Source organism: Leopardus geoffroyi, chromosome A1, assembly GCF_018350155.1.
Source record: "Leopardus geoffroyi isolate Oge1 chromosome A1, O.geoffroyi_Oge1_pat1.0, whole genome shotgun sequence".
NCBI lineage: Eukaryota > Metazoa > Chordata > Mammalia > Carnivora > Felidae > Leopardus > Leopardus geoffroyi.
In genome coordinates this window covers 147,140,234-147,159,779 of record NC_059326.1, presented here as the reverse complement: position 1 = coordinate 147,159,779, position 19,546 = coordinate 147,140,234, and the positions used below count along the sequence as shown (strand labels likewise).

The 19,546-nt window shown below is 35.9% G+C and overlaps 1 protein-coding gene across 2 annotated transcripts in view; it reads left to right on the top strand.

Annotated features, from left to right (window-relative positions):
- The window catches only part of EDIL3 (EGF like repeats and discoidin domains 3), a 416,894-nt gene that overhangs the window by 388,538 nt on the left and 8,810 nt on the right, over positions 1–19,546 (top strand). For both annotated transcript variants that reach the window (XM_045497268.1, XM_045497260.1), the window contains one exon: positions 3,678–3,833. In XM_045497268.1, the coding sequence (XP_045353224.1) occupies positions 3,678–3,833 (156 nt within the window). The remainder of the gene's footprint in view (positions 1–3,677; positions 3,834–19,546) is intronic.

The window sequence follows — 19,546 nt, the reverse complement described above, 5'->3', positions numbered from 1 at the left end:
ATTGTTTTACTCTTAGCAGATTCCATTATAGCCCTTAATATATTTTATATGTTGTTTTACACACTTAGTAAATATTAACTCACCTAATCCTCATAAAAATCCTATGAGGGTTGTTATCTTCATTTTTCAGATAAGGAAATTGAGATGTAGAGAAATAAAGTAGCTTTCCCAAGGGCATATAGCTAGTGAGGGCAGAGCCATTTGGGGAACCCAGACCATCTAGCTCTTCTACAATAGACTGCCTCTTAAGAAGATCGGAGAAGATTTTTAACTAGTTGCCTTTCCCCGTAAAAATTGGTTGGTGCCACTGTGATACTATATTTCCTTGACCAATGGTGTTATCCTCTGTACAGAAACAAGAGAAAGACTCTTGGCATTTTCTGCTATGGTACCTTGTGACCTCCTTAGGCATGGTTGGTTCTTGTCCATAGAACATACTTAGGAAGTAGTTTTAACTCAATCCAGCAAAACTTTTATTGAGGGATTGTTACATATAAGGCACATTTAATACAGATCCAGACATGAAGAGCAGAGCACTAAGCCAAATGTCCACCCATACGACAGCTCAGTGCCCTAAATAACCTGCTGTATTTGAGCCAAACCTCTGGAGGTAAAGGTCTATCTAAAACAGCTGAAGGCATTTTGTCTAGCATGTTTGCAGTACAAGTTTAACTCAGAAGATCCATAAGAGGGCAAAGTGCTCATGAGCTAAGGGTTAGCATAGATCCAGATAAATGAGCTTTTCTGGGATCATCCTGCATGCTGAACATGAGGGTGACATGTCTGTGAGTGTGTTTCAAAGTGAGATCTGTATATACCCTGTTGCTGCACCTTCGTGTTAAGTGTGGGATGCTAATTATTTTTACATTAAAGAAGGTTTGCTTAGGCCTGGTATTCTAAGTTTTTTTGCTACATTAAGTAGCAAATTTTAGGACAAATCCATCTTGAAACAGATTGCTGACTATTAAAGTAGAGAAATTTACTTAACTGGAACAAAAAAGAAAAACATTTCTAGATCACAAACAAACAAACAAAAAAGCTGGAGAAGGGGAGCAGTTAGAGTGGGAGAAAAACGTATCTGTTAGAAAAAGCCAAGAAACACAGCTTAAGGAGAAAACATCTCCACCCAGCAGGAAACCCAGCTGACTTTAAGAAATACCACAGAAAAAGAGATATGCTATAAGACTCTTCATTGCGTCATTGTAGCTAAACACTCATAGAAGTTTAAAGAGTGAAGAATCAAGCCATGGAAATGTTCATATTCTTGGAGACAGTTTGAGTTCCTGTGTGTTTATAGCCTTGCAAGCAACACAGTGACTCAGAGTGTTGGAAGATTTTTTGCCCATTTAATTGAGTGTCAACAACATTAAAAGCATTTTGAAGACCAGTAGCAATGCCTAGGTGTCTGCACAATTATATTTGGACTTAGAACAAAAGCAATCTGTATTTTTAAGCCTGGATAGGTGAAGTAACAGAGCCAAAATTCATGTTAAAACACAGGGCTCTTCTGGGGCACCTGAGTGGCTCAGACGGTTAAGTGTCCAACTCTTGATTTTGGCTCAGGTCATGATCTCATGGTTTGTGGGTTTGAGCCCCATGTCTGCGCTGACAGCACAGAGCCTTCTTGGGATTCTCTCTCTCCCTCCCTCCCTGCCCCTCCCCTAACTCATGTGCACATGTTCTCTCCCTCTCTCTCTTTCTCTCTCTCTCTCAAAAACAAACAAACAAACAAACAAACAAACAAACAAACATTAAAAAAAATTACAGGGCTCTTCTCATATTATAAATCCAGGATTGTTTTGGTTTGGAGCTTAGAGTTTCTGTAAGTTTAATGAGTGTAGTGAGGAAGCTTTGAGATTCTCCAGAAATTTCTGAAATAATCACAAAGAATAGCAAGAAATCATTGAGTGAGAATTTTTATGTATGATGGAACTTTGAATCAGAATGTTGAATTTGAATCTAGTATCCTCCCTTTACTCACTATCTATCTTTGGATCACACATCATAATATATTAGCCTCTGTTCCCTCATCTCAAAGGTACTGTACAGGGCTGTAGAGAGGATTCATTGAGGACACACAAGAAAGCACTTAGCATAGTGTGTATGAGGCAACAAAAGTTTCCTTCCCAGGTGTCATCATTTTGCCACCTTGCTTTGCTGCAGGATAGATATTTTAGATGATATAATACATGTTAGGAAATATGCAGAAACAAAAATATTTTCTAGTTTTGATAAACTTTCTAAAGTATTTTAATAAAGAATTAAAGGTAGTTTTCTGTCTTAATTCATTGTCCAAGTTGAGTCTGATGTCTTTAATTAATCAGTGTTACAAAAAGTGGTCAAATCCCCTGTGAATTTTTAAAGAAATTTTCCTAGGCTGTGAAACTTTGGGAACTTTTTTCATATCTTTATTGAAAAGCATCTAAATACAGTCACTAAATATGGTCTATTCAGTACATTCACCCTGGCTCTCTCTTTTCATTCATGGACTATGTCTGACCCATGACTGTCTATTTGTGGCTGCATACATCTCACAGGATAAAGAACCTGAAATAGAAACAAAAGGACATAGTGGTTGAAAGCCACCAAGGTCACATATGGGATCGTGACAGTGAAAGATGATAAGATCAAGGATGTAAGCAGGGCACTTAGTCACAGGAAGTAGGAGGAAGTAGGTCGCTATTGTGGAAGGAGAGCGGAAGCTGTAGATCAAGGAACATTAATAAACCTAAAGGTAAAGCTCTTACGAGAATTGTCCACATGGAAAACAAAGATTCCTATATTTTTTTAATTAACATAATAAAATATAAGAAAAGCTTCATGAATTAGAGAACAGAATTCTACTAAATTATTCAATGTTATATATTCTTTTTCATGAAAATCAATGCTGTCTTTTGCATTTCAATCACATCTTGATTAATTTAATGCTTACTGAGTCTCCATGCGTGTTTTGCTTTTATAAGTATGTATTTTGTAGGAAAAAACACCTCATGAGCACAGATCCCACAAGTCAGGGATGCATACTGTAATCCTCCTTCATTTTTGAAGAATGTCCAACTTTCTCCTCAACATATTTAGAATTGTAGTTTTCTGAACAAGATTTTCATTGTACAATGATTACTATTATTCAATTATATATTCCTGAGCTGATTAAAACTCATGGAAATAATGTTGACTTTGTATTTAATGTTTAACTGTGATACATATAATATCATTTCTATTCCTAACGTGTATACAACTAGAGTCTGATTTTTATTAAAATTGAAATGACCAGTAAAGTCAGAAAACTGAATTATAAGCACAAGCTCTGGAAGACAAGCTGGGGAAGACCTTCATCCCAAGAAGATCAGCCCTGACTGCCCTGTTCAATCTTGGTTGCACAAAACTGCACAGCTAGAGGAATTTGGTTTAATATAAAATTGATTGGTAGACTAAAATGACCATCGTTTTATTTTAAAACAGTCAAAATAGTTATTCAGGTTTTCAACTAAGTTTATCCAGTGGCAAAGTCAAAATTATTAGCCAATCACAGACTCAGTCATCAGTTTCAAAATACAAATAATCAGTGGATCTTTGGCTTTAACATGTATGTTACTTAATCTCCTGAATTTGAGCAACTTGCACATTTATAATGGACTCTGCTGTGGCATTTAACTTATGTCTTTTACTTTTTTTAGGTGGACCTTCTGGTCCCTACCAAAGTAACTGGCATCATTACACAAGGAGCTAAAGATTTTGGTCATGTACAGTTCGTAGGTTCTTACAAACTAGCATACAGCAATGATGGAGAACACTGGACTGTATACCAGGATGAAAAGCAAAGAAAAGATAAGGTAAGTGATCCAGGTGGTTTATAACATGCAAAGTGAAGGACCAAACTCTATCTGAATATGACTGAATGAACTGCTTAGACATATGTATTAAAAATAATGGCTATATCCACTGAAAAATGTATGTTAAATTAAAAATTCTAACATTTTCCATAGTATCAATTATCTAAGATCCAGCTAAGTAAAATTTGCTTATATTTTATAAACCTAATAGGAGCTTGAATAATTTAACTTAAAGCACATGTAAATACTTATTGTCTGAATACTTGTCACTATTAACTTTACTATTAAAAAACGTTACTGATATTAGGCAAAAAATGTAGTTTGGCAAAAAATATTTTAAAAATTAACTAAAAGATTTTTAAGTTATATATTTCCTTGATTATTTTGACAATAGGAATTTTAGAAATGAACAAATTTTGACTATTATACTGTTTCATCAAAATTAAAATACAGGATGTTTCTCTGCTCAGTTTCCTTCATTGTGTTTTAATTCATAGATTTGTTTAGTTTTTTTAACCTGTGTAAGCTGTTTTAATATTATGGTAATAAATATATATTATTGCAACATCCAATTCTACACTATACTATTTGTAATTGTTTTTCTAAATGTTCTTACCATTCTAAATATCTGTCTGTAGTATCTCCTGGTCTGAATTTGTGTGGGGCCCTAGAAAATGAAAGTGCTCAGGGTTCATATCAATAACTAATTGGACCAGATGTTAAAATATAGCCTTAGTTGGGCCAATGACACTGAAACTCATTCATTGCTTGGAATGTTTGTGCTAAGAACTCTAGCTTTCTAAAGACATCAACAGAAACAAACTTCTTACTTCAAGGATTTGGGGGGAAATAATAATACGTTAAGTATTTCTGAGTTCACAATGACTTTTTCCATTTTGTGTAGCCCTTTTATTCCCTGGTATATTATTCACCAGCAGAGAGTTGGGAATATCTTGCTTTTTCAAAAATTCAAGACAGAGAATTTATTAATTTTCCAAGAAATACTAAGCCTAGATGGCTATTTCAGTGAGTCAACAGAGTCTGAATTCACTTCACATAAAATTCATTTCAGGGAGACATATCTTTAGGTTTAGATTATAAAATCCACACCTATTTACCTTTCAATATCTCAGAACACATCCATTTAGCATCTAGAGATACATTTAACATCTCAGAACACACACACATTTTACATTTTAACATCTCAGAAATTGGTATATCTTACAATGTCATAATTTTAATTGGAGGCATTTATTATTTTCTAGAAGAACCTAAAATAATGGCATGTTTTCTAATCAGTAGCATCTTAGATTGAGTGTATATAGGGTTTTTTTGTGAAACGGTCTTCAAATGTATTTTTGACTGTAGTCAATATCTGCCGTGATTTATTGTAAATAACTATTTCAGTTCCTACCTTTCACCTTTTCACAGTAGGCATTCTGATGCATAGAAAATGAAAATATGTTCCGTAAGATGAAGCTTTTTAAACTTCATAAGTTATGTAACTCTTAAAATTAATTTTAAAAGAGATAAGTATTCTCATACATTTTCCATGTGTAATGTTCACTAAAAAGCATATCTGTAATAGCAAAATCCTTGTATAGATTGATTTAGGGAGGAGGTATAATGAAAAATATGATTAAACTGTTGCACTGATTAAATATTTTTTGACTCCATTTACATTAAGCTTGTCATTTCATGATTATATGTAAACATTTTTTTTAATTTTTCCTTTAGTTAATAGATTAGGCATTTGCATGTTAATACACTTATTATCTGTCTGAACTGTATATAAAATTTTCATCAAGTTGACCAGGTTACTTGATAGTATTCAGGTATTCTATATCCTTACTGATTTTCTATATCCTTGTACTATCAATTACAGAAAGAGCAATGTGGAAATTTCCAACTATAATTGTGATGTTCTTTATTGCTTCTTATAGTTATATCAGCGTTTGCTTGATGTATTTTGAATGTATTTTTATTTATTTATTTATTTTGATACAGACAGAGAGAGAGCATGTAAGCGGGGAAGGGACAAAGAGAGGGGGAATAAAGGATCTGAAACAGGATCTGTGTTGAGGGCAGAGAGCCCGGCAGAGAGAGGGCTCGAACTCACAAACCAAACTGTGAGATCAATAACCTGAGCCGAAGTTAAACGCTTAGCCACCCAGGCGCCCCTGCTTGATGTATTTTGAAACTCTGTTAAAAGATGTGTGAACAATTAGGACTGTGGAGTCCACTGCATCAACTAGCTCCTTTATTATTGGAAAATGACCTTTATCCCTGGAAATATTTTTTGATCTGGATTCTATTTTGCTGTTAATAGAGGCACTCCAGTTTTCTTTTGATTAATGCTTTGTTGGTGTGTGTTTTTCATTCTTTTACTTTTAACCTATTCGTACCTTATATTTGAAATGGACTTCTTCTATGCAGCATAAAGTTGGGTCTCCTTTTTCCATCCTACTATCTCTGCTTTTTGACTAGAGCATTTAAGCCATTTATATTTGATATGAAAATTAATATGATTGGGTTTAAAATCTATCATCTTTCTGCTTATTTTCTACTTGTTGCATCTTTTCCATTTTTTTTTTTTTTTTGTTTCTACCTTCTTTTGGATTCATTGAAGTTTTTTTTAATGATTCCAGTTAAGATTTTGTTGTTGTTGTTGTTGTTGTTCACTTACTTGGTATAATTTTTTGATGTTATTGCAGTGATTTCTTTAGGCTTTGTAGCATACAAACTTAGTCTACCTTCAAATTAATGTAGAGCCCCAGAAACCTGCCTCTAGAAACACAAAATAGACCATGACTATCAATCCATGGACTTATGAACCATATTTATTATAACATATGATATTGACATTCCCCAAATAAGTCTTACTGTAAAAAAAATAGGCCCCCACTGGCAAGTTGGTCACCTACGAAAGTAAATTGATACTTGGTGAACAGGATATAAGCCAGAATTCTTATGGGAGCCAATAAATCACTATCATCTATTCAATGTAAAAATTTCTGAAGAGTTAAACCATTTTAATATTTATAAACATAACAATTGGATAAACTTATACCATGTAATTGGTAGTTTTAAAATTAAATTTAGCCAGTTTGTTTATGGTATTATAAATAATTTGGTATGTTGAAGAAAAGCCTTAGGTAAGTTTACTACTTACTCCTGAAGGAAATGACAAACACCAACAAACTGTACATAAGAATATAGCAATACTATTATGATAAAGAAGTAATGTATAAGAAGGAACTGTAAAAGTTCTTTGAACACTTGGAAAAAATTTCCAATATATACATATACCAATCAAAATAAATGTTTATATATAATCCAAAAAACTATTGTGCTTTGTTATTATTATTATTATTTTTACTAGGTATATTACTTATACTCAGAAATTAATTTTTCTGAATAAGCCATTTCCTATTGATTCCTAATATTATTTGTGTCTTCTTTCCCATGGTTACTTTCCATAAGGGAGAAAGTCTGCAATGTTTACAGGTGCAAATTCAACTACAAACTTTCATCCACACAAACATGACAAATAAATTGAATGTTGCAGGGCAAAACATGTGCTTGTGAAATGTTTTCTGTATGTACCTTTCCAAGGAAATATTTTCAAAAATTTTTCTAATTCTTTTATGTGTTCTTCTGTTTTTATTGACCACTTTGCTCTAATAGATTTTAGGCTGTTTATATTGAATTGTGATATAGATCCAGAAATAAGATTACTTCAGAAAAACAATCTCAAAATAATAGCAATTTTCTAGGTTTACCACAAGTGGTGTAAATGAAATACTAAAAATGTAAGAATGTCAATTTTTTTTTTAAATGTATGAACATCCTTTCTGGGTTTTATTAGTCATAACAGACTAAGCCTCAGGAAAGCGATGTCAAGGAAAAAGTATATATGTATGTAAGAGTATCTAAATATACGTATCAACGTATATTATGTATATGTATTTGTGTGTGTATGCCAAAAGTCAACTGAAGAGAAATAGATGCCTGTTCTCTTCATTGAATTGTCAGTTTCTCACTACCTTCTCAGAACTTATATAAGAACTATAATTTATTTTAACATTTTGTTTTTTGACAAAATTCTACATTTTATCTTTCATGATTGAGCACGTGATGACACTACCTCATTACAATCTCTACAATCTTATTTTTCTCTTTCTAGTCTACATTTTCTAACATTTAACCAACTTTAATATTTCTCTACAACATGGATTCAGATATATTTTTTAGTTGAAAGTCAAATGTTCCTTTGCTCTCATGAAAGTGACATTTGTTTTATACGCCTGGAGCTGTTTTTTATTGCAGTTAGCAGGAAAATTGCAAAATTTGACAGACACTTTCAGTATTTAATTTTTAAGGTTATAAGCCAAAGTAAAACAATAATAAATTTCAGGAAGCCTTCTTATATGGAAAAATTAGAAATGAAAATGGATTTTCTCATCCAATATATTAGTCATAATGTCATGGTGTTTAAATAAACCTGAATTCACACCATGGGGGCTTTCTTCTTGGGGGAAAAAAAGAAGCTGGTAATATTCTATTTGTCTCCCTCCCTCAAATTATCCAGGTTTTTAAAAAGCATAAATCAAAAAAAAATTGCAACTATACTCTGGATATTCTATAAAAGAACGTAATCCAAAACTCTGTTTACAGTAAGATTTTATTGGCCCTGAACAGTGAATGCCACATATTCATCAAGAAAAATCTGGCAACATCTTGGTGAACTCTAATTCACTGGTTACCAAAATTACCTCATCATAACACTCATGGGGGAGCTTGTTCAAAAATACTGATTTCTGGGTGCTGCCTCTGGCTCTCTGGGGATGAGTTGGAAATCTAAATGTTTACAGAGGCTCCAGCTAATTTGAATAATAAGCACATGTGGGAAAGATGACTCTAATTGGCACCAACTTTAAGTTTTTGAAACTAAGTGTAGTTTTGGATTTTTCTAGTCAGAATGGAATGTATTATATTATAATTCTTTAGGACTGGCTGGCCACTAATTTGTCAGTGGAAGTCAGTATGAATCAATGTCTCCAAAAGTAAGTTTAGATTTTAACATTTGCCACTTCTCTCATGAACACCAGAAAGTAAACATGTATTAGCTTTAAACAAAATTTAAATTTAAACAATAGATCTAAGTAGTTAGGAACACAGATTAGGTGGGAAAGCACCTTGAAGAATGTGACATTTATATTCATTCAATCATGTATTCAGCAGGCAGTTACCGTCTACATTCTGCTGGATACACTAGGGGAAAACCTGAATATGACAGTGGGTCAGAGAAAGCCCAGTCTAATGAGGAACTTGAGAATGGTGGAAGACCTTTGATACAGTCAGCTAATTTTGAAGACTTCAAATATAACCTGCCAAGTGTATAACTTGAGAAAACAAGTATAGGAAATAAGTAACATGATCTTAGAACAATCTGAGAACAATAAGAACAATATTAAATTATGCTCATTTCATAAAAGTCTGTGACTCTCCAATGGCGGGGGGGGGGGTGGGGGGCAGGGAAGAGATCCTCATTCTTCTCTACTTCCTTTCTTTTTTCAACATCGATGTGGAAAAAAAAAATAAGCAGCAACTCCACCAATCCCCATTAGCAAAGCCTTCATAATCTGTATTGGAGTATATATTCAAATTAATCAGTAAGGACAGATGCCACAGGGCATCCTTTCATTCCTGCTGAAGCTGCCACTCTCAGGTAGCTGAAATTAAATGTGAATATTTAAAGCCTCAGAAGTCCAGCTCTTCAGGGAGGCAGAGGTCAGGTGGGGTGTCAATTTAGTAGTGGATTGCCATGCTGCTCTTTTGAAATTTGACCTGCGTGAGAAATTTGGAACCTACAGAATCCCTTGGGAGGTAAAATAAATGGAATCCCCAGTGGCATTGGGTGAGAAGGATTCTAGCTGGGGGAAGTGAAAGAGAGTGAATCAATCTTTCAAGGTGGAACAGTCACATGTTTCTGAGCAGCAGGATCAAGGACATCAAGTCTCTCGTCTTGCCTAGAGACCATTAGTCTCATCCACTCAGAGTCTTACTACTATTTTCAAATAAAGCAGGGAGAGAAAGAGAAGATGCTGCTTTTCTGAAAGCATTTTCTGACAACAAATTGACTCTACACAAAGCACTCGGATTCAAAAATAGCAAATGAGTTGTGCCCCTACATGACAGAGATTTATATGTAGTCACTGTAGTGTACTTACTTAGGTATTTGGTGAGTGACTTAATTGGAGCTAAGTTAAAGAAACAATGTTATAGTTTCAGCATTGTCTAAAAATAGGGACAGTGTAATTTAAATAAACACTATCTGGTATCAACGTATTTAAAATTGTATCTGCTTTCTTCCTTGTTGCAATCCAGTATTATGGGACCTTACTTGGATATGTGTTGGTATGAAGAATAAACAATTGTCCGTATTCACATTAATGTGGATGTTATTAGATTTTCAAACTTAAGACATCACCTGAGAATGTGTCTGTTTTGGCAGAATGTAAAGTTCAGTGATGAGTCACCCTTTTTAATAAAGGTTGATAACATACAGAGACAAAACATTTAGTAAAAACATGTAAGTAAAGATGTTCAGTTATTGACATAACCTGTGTATACCAACTAAAAAATTCAAGGAAATCCAATGATTCCTTATGTAGCTTTTATAATTCATGTTCTTGACAAAAAGAGAATGGAGTCCCTGTAAATTTTACTAAGGCCTCGGACCAAGAAAGCCACATCTCAGTTAAAAAACCCACTATAGAAGAATTGATCTATCAATGTGAAAAGCCATTTGCAGATCTGGATCTGCCTGCTGGAATGGGAAAGGACATCCACACTGAACAAATTTAAGTTCAGAAAGCAGCATATTGTCACCAATGAGAAGTATGATAGCAGTTATTAAGGTGCACAGAGAACAACACAATATGGAATCACTTATCAGAATCAGTTGTGAGATGGGGACTTGGGGTCAGAAACAAGGCACAAGACTGGATGCAAGTCCAGACACAAATAGACAAGGGCAGATGAGCTACACGGAGGACTGTATTTCCATTTCCATATTTAACATGAACTCCAAGTGTCCTGCCTACCCAGAGATGTTTGTTCCTGAACCCAGGGTAAATGGTTTATGAGAAGGAAAGGAAGGGAGGACCAGGAAATGGGGCTACTGGGATGGAGGTGAGCAAAAGAGGGTTAGTAACTTCAATAATTATAACTGTAGAATCGAGTAACTGGCTAAATGCTGGAAATAAAAGGCAAGCTAGAATGATAGACTAGCCACAGGAACAGTCAGAAGCCATTGATCTGAAGGAGCTCATTAAGAAGTCGTTCAGGTTATTTGGAGACAGCAATAGAAAGCTGATTGCCTTTCTTCAGGGATCAATTTTGAAGTTGCAAAGAAAATTCTTTGTATGTTATTTCATATTCTATAATATTAAAGACTAACAATGTAAAATAATTTTGGCCATTGAAGCCTTTACATTTCTTAGATGCCATTTGGATTTTTTAATCTTCTTCATTTAAAACAAACAAACAGACAAACAAAAAGAGTGCTGGTCTGAGGACACACCATAAGGTAGCAGAAAAAAAAAAAAAAAAAACAAACATCAGGCACAAAATCCATAAAACTCACCGATTTGGGAGTGGGCTGGGAACAAGGGGAAGAAAAACATCCCTGCCGCTATGACTCTTATTTAGTGACATATAATATCCCAGCACAGATGCTATGAAACCTCATTCTCAGTGAGACAGAAGTTCAAGATGTTAAAAAACAAACATTCAAGAGGCACCTGGGTGGCTCAGTTGGTTAGGGAATGGACTTCAGCTCAGGTCATAATCTTACAGATCCTGAGTTGGAGCCCCACGTCCGGCTCTGTGCTGACAGCTGAGAGCCTGGAGCCTGCTTCAGATTCTGTGTCTCCCCCTCTCTCTATCCCTCCCCTACTCACACTCTATGTCTCTCTGTCTCTCAATAATAAATAAACGTTATTTTTGTTTTAATTCAACCCAGTAAATGTGAAGATCTAATTGGCTTTATTAAATGATGTATGAATGGGCAGCATCCCTTCTAGCTAGTAGAGGGAGCTCAGAAGAGTTGTACAAAATGGAAGGTTTTTATAGAGGGGGGATAGGACAAGAGTTACTACCACAAGAGGATTGTTCCAGGCAAGGCTGCTTTCCCTTAGGGGTCAAAGCAAAGAGTCTTATCAGGCAGATTACTTCATCTTCCTCTGGGGGATGGAGAGAGCCCATGTGGCAGACTCCTTGGCGCCCATCAGAAAATTCCTGACCGACCAGTTAAGACTGCATTTCCGGGGGAGGTTAACTGCAGTCAGATTATGTATTAAACCCTAATTTTCAAACTCGGCCTAACTGATGCCTTTTTGGATCTGTGGGTTTTGTTTTTGACAATGGAGAAAGGAGCAAACAATGCAGAAAAATGCAGTGAGGGTTAAATACATGTTTTTTTTTTTTATTTGTGTTAATTATCTTATATCCTAAAAACATAAGAACTCCTTGGTTTCTGGAAAATTTGATAAGTTACCTTAAAATTTGAAACCATATACTTTTTCTAGGTAATAGATGTTTCTGCATGAATGAAAAAATGTGTGAAAAACACATGAAATACATTACCATAACATGCTATTAAAGTAAAATGTTCATTGAAAGTAATTTTATTATTACATATCATTATTATATTTATGGCCTTAATTTTCCCAAGGCTCAAATGCCAAAAAACTTTAAGTGTCTTAATTTTTGTCGTCCTAATCCACAATCACTCATCAGAAATTAATAAAAATATCCACAGTGAAAATTCTGAATATCTCATGTTTTTGTTTGACATATATTATTAAGCACAATTGTTTAATGACATTATCCCTCATGGAAAATAATTACACATTCTCTTATTAAGTCGTGCTTGTATTACGACTGTGAGGGACCATCAAGTGTTAGCCCAACTATGACCCTAGCCACTGATTAAAAATGTTGACACACTAAAAATACTGATTAGCGATAGGTCCACAATAGAATAGTCAAGGCTATAAACCTTTAATAAGTTGTTTAAACTTCAAAAATGTTATTATTCATTAAAAGGCAGTGATGAACCTGACCGAAATAGCAGAGCTTAGCTGTGAAAGATTTTTAATAGTTTTATTAGAAAAAATAGAATCCTATTTAACTTGAATATGATAGTTACCATCCCCACTATTAAAATGAGCATTTGCGGGGCGCCTGGGTGGCGCAGTCGGTTAAGCGTCCGACTTCAGCCAGGTCACGATCTCGCCGTCCGTGAGTTCGAGCCCCGCGTCGGGCTCTGGGCTGATGGCTCAGAGCCTGGAGCCTGTTTCCGATTCTGTGTCTCCCTCTCTCTCTGCCCCTCCCCCGTTCATGCTCTGTCTCTCTCTGTTCCAAAAATAAATAAATGTTGAAAAATGAGCATTTGATCAGTCTGAGTAAGAGAAAAAAAAACATGTCATTATTTTGGTTGTTGGAACTATGCACTTACCATTGGCTGGAATACAGCAAAAAATATGAACCCACTTCATTTCTAAGTAATTAAAAAACAACTAATATTTTGACTGCTGAATATGCATATTTTGAAGGTGAAAGAACCCTCTAGGATGTCAGTTCCACAGGGCACACATGACGTTTTTCCTGTCCACCAGCACACGTTCAGCGGTAGTGTGTGAAGCAATGAAAGTCTCTGACTTTCAAAATGAATTCACGTTCTAGTCTTTTTCTACTCATTCCACAGTTTAAATCCCAAAAAGGATAAAAGATGCCTGTCATAATTCCATGCTTATAAGAATCTATAAAAGGATTTCTGGATCTGCCACACCCTATAAAACGACCCGTTAGGCAACGATGCTCATGTCCATACCTCTTTTTGTTGGATCTCAAAGAGAAAGCTTATTTATATATACGGAGGGCTCTCAAGGCACTAAGGTACTAAGCCCCTTGGGGCCCTTATTGTAGAAGCAACACATTTCTCATCATTATAAGGCTTCTGGTGTAATTTGAGACACAAAGCTGATTAAAGGATAATTTTAAAAATTAAAGATGAACCCAGCGATTATACCCGCATGAAAGGAGTATTTTTTTCCAATTTTTCTATAGAAAAAAAAAACCCAGAAGACCAAACACAGGAATTAATTTCCTGCTTTCCAATAAAGCAAGAAATAAAATTAATTTTGTACAGATAAATGAAATGTTAAATAGTTAACAATAATTAAAGGAAGGCATTCTTCGTAAGGGAGTGAAAAAATATTACTTTTACATAGCAACGTTTCACTTTTGATTTATTTTCTTCTTTTTGGTAGTCTAGTAATATCTATAAGCATTAGCAAAGGTGATTTTTTCCTCCTGCTGTCAAATATAATTTAATAATCATTGTGCTCTCAACACATTGAAACAGAAAGACCCAGGATCCAGCTCAAACCCAAGTAGAGTTTGCAGCTGCTCAACTCAGGGCCATTTACTCTATGTTCTTCATTTAGAGTTGCTAGATTTACCAAACACAAATGCAGCATACCCTGTTAAATTTGAATTTCAGATCAGCAATGAATAATTCTTTTAGTATAAGTATATCCCAAATTTATATCTGCAATCCTGTCTCCATTAAAGATCTCCCAGATTTTCCAGTTAGACCAGATGTTCTTCTGAGAACACACATAAGGAAGACAGAATAAAGCGGGGATGCCTTTCTTCCATGCCTAGTCAAGCACAGCAAACGCATGCACACACCCTCACAACCTGCTTCATCTTTGAGCTTTCACTTTGCCACCTCTTTGTCCATCTCCAGAATTATTTTCTCCAACTCCCTGACACTCTTTCCTCCTTAGCAGTCTGGCTTAGAAGACACATGGCTGGATGCTGACTACTGTGTTCATATATATAGTTGTGTACGAAGTCATTTCTGACCAAAATAGGATGAAACTCTTCAAGGAGATGTGGAGTGAGGAAAAGGTTCCTAAGGTGGGGTACGAATTATCAGACACCGATTTCTCTACTGCCACATCATGGAAATTTCTACTATGAAAGGATAGAGTCAGACTACAGATTGTTCTGATACAATGCAAAATGCCCTGTGTGACTTAGGAAACTTTGAGATGAGCATTGAGCTTTATTAGAGAGGCAGACTGTTTTGTACTTTTATAGAAAAAAAGAAAAGGCATTTCTACATTTCTGATGTTATACTAAAAAAGAAAAAAAAATTAGATGGTCTTACTCTCCTACTACTCCTGGTAATATCTCCTGTAGATGTCTTCAAAAAGCAGATGATCGGGGCACCTGGGTGGCTCAGTCGGTTAAGGGTCTGACTCTTGATTTTGGCTCAAGTCATCATCTCATGGTTTGTGAGTTCAAGCCTCATATGGGGCTCTGCACTGACAGTGTGGAGTCTGCTTGGGATTCTGTCTCCCTCCCTCTTCATGCCCCTCCCCTGCTTACTCTCTCTCTCTATCTCTTAAAATAAATAAAAATAAACTTTAAAAAAAGCACATGATTTTCCAGTTCTGTTTCTTCTGTAGGACTATTTCTCATGGCAGTCAAAATCTGAGTGCTGGAAATCAGATAGTTTAAGTATATAGCCACAGTTTAGAATGGCATATTTTATGTTTCATAAATCTTTATAGGCAACCATCCTATATGATATATTTCCTAGGGTATTCTTGTTTCCTAAGGAGACTCTCATCATAAAAGAAGTTAAATATGGTTGTGTGTCCTACCTATTGAGTGACTTTTAGAGTGAGCATTCTAAATGCCAGCAACTATGGGAGAAGAAAGGTAACAGTCAACAGAATTAGAAACTCTAGCTTTGAGTTTTCTGAGTTTTTTTCCAGGGTCAAGACTTAACAGAAATATTATGAATTTCTCAGCGAGGCCCTTCTGGTGCTTTGTAAGAAGTGGCCCACTCCCCAGACACTTGGAGTTAAGGATCTGCAAGAAAATCACAGATGGAATGGAGGTGGCTACCCTGTCCCCAGGCCTTTTCCCTGTGTTGAATCTCAGCTGTGAGAATCTGGCTGTGTTGAATCTCAGCAATTCCTTAGCTCAACTTGTCACTCTCGCAGTGGACTAGGGAGTCACAGGTATAACCTATGCCAGCTTGCCAGTAACAGAGAGGGTGATGTTACTGTGGAGAGTTACATCCCTCCATCTCAGACCTCTATGGGTCAGGTGAGCCTTTCCATGAGAGGCCAGATGTTAAAAGTTTTCAAAAATATTCCCAAAGATGTGCCATTTCCTCTTCTTTCCCAATGCTCCCAGCCACCAGAGTACCTAAGGAGGAAGGGATTTTAGAAAGATATCACAGCCCTCTTTCCCAGTCAAGAATTAAATATCAGCAAACCAGCTTTCGTATTAATTACAGGAAAATGAGAGTGTGTGACAGTTTGAAAAGCAATAAAAGAAAAGTCCCTTTATTGTCAGAGTAGAAAGAAAGAGGTAACATATTCGCATTGTTGTGGCCAATTATTATTAGAATCTCCCACGAGTGCATTTTGGGGAGAAAAAATGTGTAACAGGAAGAACAATACAGTGCACGTAATACTGCAAGAACTCTTAAGTGAATATCAGATATGTGGGTTAGTAAAGATTTCTTGGGATATAATCAGAGATTTATATATACTAGGCACATGAAGCAAAGCCAGATCAGTTCAGCGAAATGCAGTACTTCCTGAAGCCAAAGACCTCCTTTTTTACATAATTACAAAAGAGAGCAAACTTCAGAGCCACAAGAAATCTCCTGAGGGCAGCAATGGGAGTGGAATGCATTTTCTCAGAGAATCCATATATTCATTTTAATGGTTTAAAATGATCCATGCACTAGTGTAAGAAAGACATGGAACTTGTCCCCATGTTTTTCTTTTTACTTCCCCCATCAAACAAAAATGTCCTATAATTGGACCTTTGAAGTGAAGTCTTTGGGTAGGCAGTTTGAAAGCCTCATCTAATTTCACTGAGGGAGCTTGGGAAGGAAAGAAATCTCTGAAGGAACCAGGGTCCAGGTTTTTTAAAGGGCTTGTGGAACAAAATACCACTCTGAAAGGAACACAGATAAAAATTGGTATCCAATATGAAATACAGTGCAGAATGATTTATATATGTCACTATATTCTACAGCTTTCAGAAAACCTGGCAGTTTCCCAGGGATTTCAAATTAATCCCTAGTAGATGGCCAAAGTAATATTCCCCATGGAATGTGTAAGCTTTTGCAGAAATGATTTTAAAGAAATATGAAAGAATAAAGATGGTGAGTTGTTTTGTTACTGAAATATGAAACAGAACAAGCAAGCCACACTAGCTGTTTGATGTATTTGCTAGGGTTCTGTTCATGAAAATAAATATCATCCAGAAAATAAAAATAAAAGGAGCAAGTAAAATAGGGCGAGTAGAACCTAAGAATAAAAGATTTAGAAAGTGTTCTCAAGGGCCGCGATAAATAAATTTCAGGAGGAAATTTAGGATTTATTCAAAGAATCATAAAAGAATATGTTCACAATTAATTTGAAGCCTGAGGCCTGGCACATAAGGTTGAGGAAGTTTGGGGCACAATTCTTTGAGATATTTGGGGTCCCTTTTCAGACTAATCGTTACAAGTATCAAAAAGTCCTCCACGAAACCTATAACCTTACAACATCAATTACTCATTGCCAAGTTTGGGAGTTCCTAAATCCACATTCATTTCTCACATCAACAGTGTTCAAAGGTCACCAAGACCACCTTAGGTATGACAATTCACGACTCACAGAACTCATTTAAAATTATTATACCTACAGTTACAGTTTATAACAGTGAAAAGATTCAGATAAAAATCAGCCAAGAGAGGGGTTGCTGGGTGGCTCCGTTGGTTAAGTGTCTGATTCTTAGTTTTCACTCAAGTCATGATCTCATGGTTTCATGAGTTCGAGCCCGGCATAGGACTCTGTGCTCTCAGTGCAGAAGCCTGCTTGGGATTCTCTCTCTTCTCTCTCTCTCTCTGCCCTTCCCTTGCTCATGCTGTCTCAGTCTCTCTCTCAGAATAAATATATAAACTTTAAAAAAAATCAGCCAAGAGAATAGGCATATGGGGCAGAACCCAGAAGAGTTCTAGGCATTAGCTTTCCATTGTTTTCTCTCAGAGTCTTGAACAGTGCTAAACCTCTCTCAGCAATGATATGTGACATACAATATACACTAGCTATTACCAACCAGGAAAGCTTACTTCAACCTTGATGTTCAGAGTTTTTATTGAAGCTCAGTTATGTAAACATGGTTTACTGCCCGCAAGGCTGACTTTAGTTTCCAGCCCCTTAGGTGGTCAAGCTGGTCCAAAGCCCCCACCATAAATCACTTTGTTAGCATACATTATCTGGCCCAGCCCATGTAAACAAAGACAGTCTTCTCCTGCAGGATGTTCCAAGGCTTTCAGCTCACAGGAGCTGAAAGCAAAGGTCAGACCTCTTTTTGGGGTAAGGTTAATATTTTACTGCACACTCATATTGCACAAAGTTGTATGTTTTGTATTCTCTTCACTGGAATGACCTACGTCTGCAAACATTGCGACTATACTAGATTGGACACACCCTGAATTGTACAGATATGTTCTCCTGCTGATAAATTGTTTTGCATGGTTATGGCCTTACTTCATCTGCACTTTTGAAGGGCAGGATGCTTAGGGTTGGAAGTCACTGAAGCAGCTCTCTGTTCCTCTCTACCAGTGAGGATTTTTGCTGCAGCATTGTTGTGAAGTCTTATAGTGAGGGCTCATCTCCCAACTCATTCTTTTGCAGACTCATGATCAATGTAGATGGTTATTAACACAATCTACTCTCTCTGACAAAACCTTTTCTTTATGTGTGTGTCCACCTCTTAGAATGTGATTCTCAGTATGCACTGTTTTTCAAGGAACATTTCCTAGAATGTTGGAGTTTACCTGGAAACTGATTTCTTGTTTCCGTTTTACATATGAAAGAATGTACTTATATTTAGACTAATTTTGTTACAGAGTTTCATTGGTTTAGTGGAATTGATTGGAGAGAAACCATCAAGAATGATATACCAGCCATTCAATCATGAAATGGTTTCAGGATGCTGATAAATTTTCCTAGAAAATTGAATTCACTGAATAATAGCTAGAGTCTATGTAGGCTAAAATAATCAAACTTTGGTTTCAGACTTTTTATATCCAATCACTAACAGAAGTTTCATACATGTAAAACTTCCAATAAGATTTTTTTTAATGTGATGTACATTCATACCACTAACTGAAACTTTTTAAGACATAGTTTTCTATACATTTTAACACAAGCCTCACATTTTATTTTATTTTTTGATGAAAAGTTTTGGTTTTTAAAATGCAGGGGCGCCTGGGTGGCGCAGTCGGTTAAGCGTCCGACTTCAGCCAGGTCACGATCTCCCGGTCCGGGAGTTCGAGCCCCGCGTCGGGCTCTGGGCTGACGGCTCAGAGCCTGGAGCCTGTTTCCGATTCTGTGTCTCCCTCTCTCTCTGCCCCTCCCCCGTTCATGCTCTGTCTCTCTCTGTCCCAAAAATAAATAAACGTTGAAAAAAAAAAAATAAAAATAAAAAAATAAAAAAATAAAAAAAATAAAATGCTTTAATATAGGGCAAAGTAGAACAAAAATTGCAAATTTTACTAAGACATGTTAATAATATAGTTATAGAATGAGAAGCAACTGGTCTTTCTAATAAAC